General features: G+C 37.0%; 1 protein-coding gene across 1 annotated transcript in view; it reads right to left on the bottom strand.

The window, feature by feature from the left end:
* Positions 1 to 1,857, bottom strand: part of BST1 (bone marrow stromal cell antigen 1) — a 13,139-nt gene extending 11,282 nt beyond the window's left edge. Inside the window, 1 exon segment of the mRNA XM_009701936.1 lies at positions 1,519 to 1,857. Coding sequence (XP_009700238.1) covers positions 1,519 to 1,688 — 170 coding nt within the window. The 5' untranslated portion in view covers positions 1,689 to 1,857.
* Between the last annotated feature and the right edge of the window lie 1,357 nt (positions 1,858 to 3,214).

Genomic DNA, 3,214 nt, shown 5'->3' with positions numbered 1-3,214 from the left:
GGAAAGAGAAAAAACCACACATAATACGAAATTAATTGTGCAGCTCTTTTTATAATGCCATTTTGGGCCTTAATTCAGGAAAGCAGTCCTAACATCCACCCTGGCTTCACGCTATTCTGAGCAAGAACACTTTGATGAATGTGTTTGGACTTCTCAATTTTAAAATTCTATTGTGAAAACGTCACAGGAATCAATTTGACCACAAAACTGTCATAAACATGAGACATACAGAAATACTTTTGAGAATATTGTATTTACATTCAGTTGATGATAAAGTTAACATTTCCACAGTAACAATCCTTTATGTTGCTCATTTCAGTGCATTCTGTATTATTAGTCATGTCCTGCTTCAGATACAAATGAAGTGACATTTGTTAACTCCAACAGGAACTCTACCTATCTAGAGCCTACTGCAAGGCCAGACTTCATATACCTCCACAACTGTTAACTGGCTTTTCATAGTTTATATTATATTGCAGGCATGTAGAAATCTATAGTTAAAGTTTACTGGCACCTTCCACTGTGACGTGTTTATAAATTTGCCAAACATGAACTGTTCAGCTGAAATTTTAGTACTGTGTTATTGGCATTAGGATGATTTTTTCTTTCATGGGGAACTTGAATGAAAACGCTTCTGATAAGAACAGAACGTTATTAGGAAGAAGCATGTTGTTTTGTCTTTGTTAAAAGCCATAAACTTGTTTTCAGTCCTGTATCTTCCTCTTTTGCAGCAAGAACTGAAAATGGGAGGTTGGGCGAAGGAGGCAATATTTGCTGATATTATGCAACATCATCTAACTCCTTTTAAGACCATGATTCAATGTTGCAGGAACCCAGCCAGGCCCCCTCTGCAAACACCTCTTCAAAGTATCAGGAAAAATTTCAGTGGCAGAATAAAGGACTGACCTTCAGGAGACTGTCCTTCTTAGTTTTTTACTTTTCACTGAAGCCCAAACAATGTAAGGAAGACAGAAAAAGTGGTCATTTTAGCAAAGTATGTGACTTACTTCCAGTTCTGTGTAATTAACACAGACAATGAAAGCTCATGGGTTATTATACTTCAGCAGTTGACTACTATTTGATTTTTCAGGTTGATGAGCTAAAACAGTTTCTTTCAGTACCACAGGATAGCTATAAAGTGTGGTGCTTTCCTTCTTACATGACCTGACACACAAGGCATGCAAAGTAAAGCTGGTCTTCCCAGGAGCACTGTCAGATTTGGTACTTCAGAAATACCATCCCCACCATTTCTGTGTGGTGTTCTCCTTACAGAACACTGTGGCAGTAGAGGGAGGAGAAATGTGAAATAAAAAGTTGAAGGGTTAAAAATATTGCCTTAATTACACTACTTTTATTAATATGACATCTGTCAAAGTTCATTTTTTGTTTCCAGAGAGCTACAAACATGTCGGCTTCAGCAGCATCACTTTCATGGCTAGGAGCAAAACATCAGGCTTCTGATTAATAATCATTTTGTACTGAACATAAAAAACTAATCAAGAAACAAGGAAAACTTACCCAAGGGCAGGATTCACAATTCTAATATAGTCATAGCATCTTCCAATGACAATACTTTCCAGGTTTTGCGTTGTACCTTCACCTTTCCATTTCCTCCCCTGCACTTCTGAGAAGCTGTTCATAAACAGAACAGAGACAAGTAAGAGAGACAAAAAAAGGGTCTTCATCATGAATTCTTGACAACCCAAGTTCTTTAAAAAAAAGTGAAAAAAAAAAAAAAGGAGCGTTAAATGTTACAATTTAAATGGAAACTTGGAGGCTTAATGTTTAATATTTTCAATACTGGCTATAGCTCTGTGCACAAAAGGCAAAGTTAGACGGAAACCTGAACCTTGCTGGGGATTGTAATCTGTTTCCTGGAACGATTGCAGCACAGGGACACATCACTTCCTCATGTTTAACTGCTGCCCATTTCAGAACAACGAGACTTTTAAGGTCATGATATTGCCACCTGGTGATAACTGGGAAGAATTACAATATATTTCAGTAAAGGGAGGAAAAAACCCTTATCACTTCAGTATTTACAATGTCTTAGGTTTGCTTAATACTCATTGCCATGCTACACCTTCCTAAAATGTCGCAAGTGCTTGCATGCAACACGTTTTAAACCAGTTACTTTTCGTTTTAAAAGGGGTATCCTTTTTGCACATATTTCTCTAATGGCTGAAAAAAATGCTGAAATACGTATCAAGAACAAAAAATTTGAAATATGCAGGTAAAGCAATGATCGCACAAATACCCAAATTCTCAGGTCATCTTATATCACACAGAGGGGTAACACTAGTCAGCTCTTTTTCCACCTCTCCCCCGGATACTGACAGCAACATTTTGGTGTGATGACACATGCTTTAAAGTCTTCCTCATAAACAAAACTGCCTTGCAGGCAGGAGTCAATCATAATGAGAACCAAAAGGATTAAGATGTATTTCCTGTGCACTGAAGAAATCTCTTCAACTTCTTTCTACTCTTATTCTCCTGCCAGCTTCTTTTCCCTAAGTAATTTGTTAGATCATCAAATAACATCAATTAATCTAATCTTCGGTGTAAATATTCTGCAGTATACACTGCTTCAAATACAATTACACTACTTTTTTCCCTTTTTAAAAAAAAAATTTAAAATTCTACCTCGGAATAATTTGTCTATAGACTCACATTTCTGAGCAACATGCTGGTTCTTTTTCTCTTTCTATTACACAGTCTCCATGCCTCACTGAATATATACATCTTTATTATTTATGTACTTCTTTATATACTGTCATGCTTACATTGATGCACTGGTATTCGGCTGATGGATTTTGCTGAAGGCTAATCATCGAGTAAATTGCTGATGATGGATTTCTCCTGTAAATGTGACAGAAAGATGACCAGTTGGTTTGTTATCTGCAGCAGAGTCTTCAGGAAAGCCAGCTTTACCCAGAAATGGGTGTGCAATGTTGTGCTTGATACAGTAGAGACAGAGCAAATGCTGTACTTCACTTCAGTTACTTCTCTGATGCTTTTTCTCCCTATTGGTCTTCTTAACCTCTCTGAAACATGGTCATGCTGATACGGCACTGGCATGTTAATCAAACAGTTTCAAGTCACTGCATTGGGTTCAGGATGAGAGACTGCAATAATCCATGGAAGTCAATGAATTTTTTTTTATTATTATCAACTTTGGTGCAACCAAATTTTGCTCAGTAATTTCAGGGCTAAC

Source organism: Cariama cristata, unplaced genomic scaffold (assembly GCF_000690535.1).
Source record: "Cariama cristata isolate BGI_N322 unplaced genomic scaffold, ASM69053v1 scaffold5056, whole genome shotgun sequence".
In the NCBI taxonomy this organism is placed as follows: Eukaryota; Metazoa; Chordata; class Aves; order Cariamiformes; family Cariamidae; genus Cariama; species Cariama cristata.
This window is presented reverse-complemented; position numbering and strand designations above follow the sequence as displayed.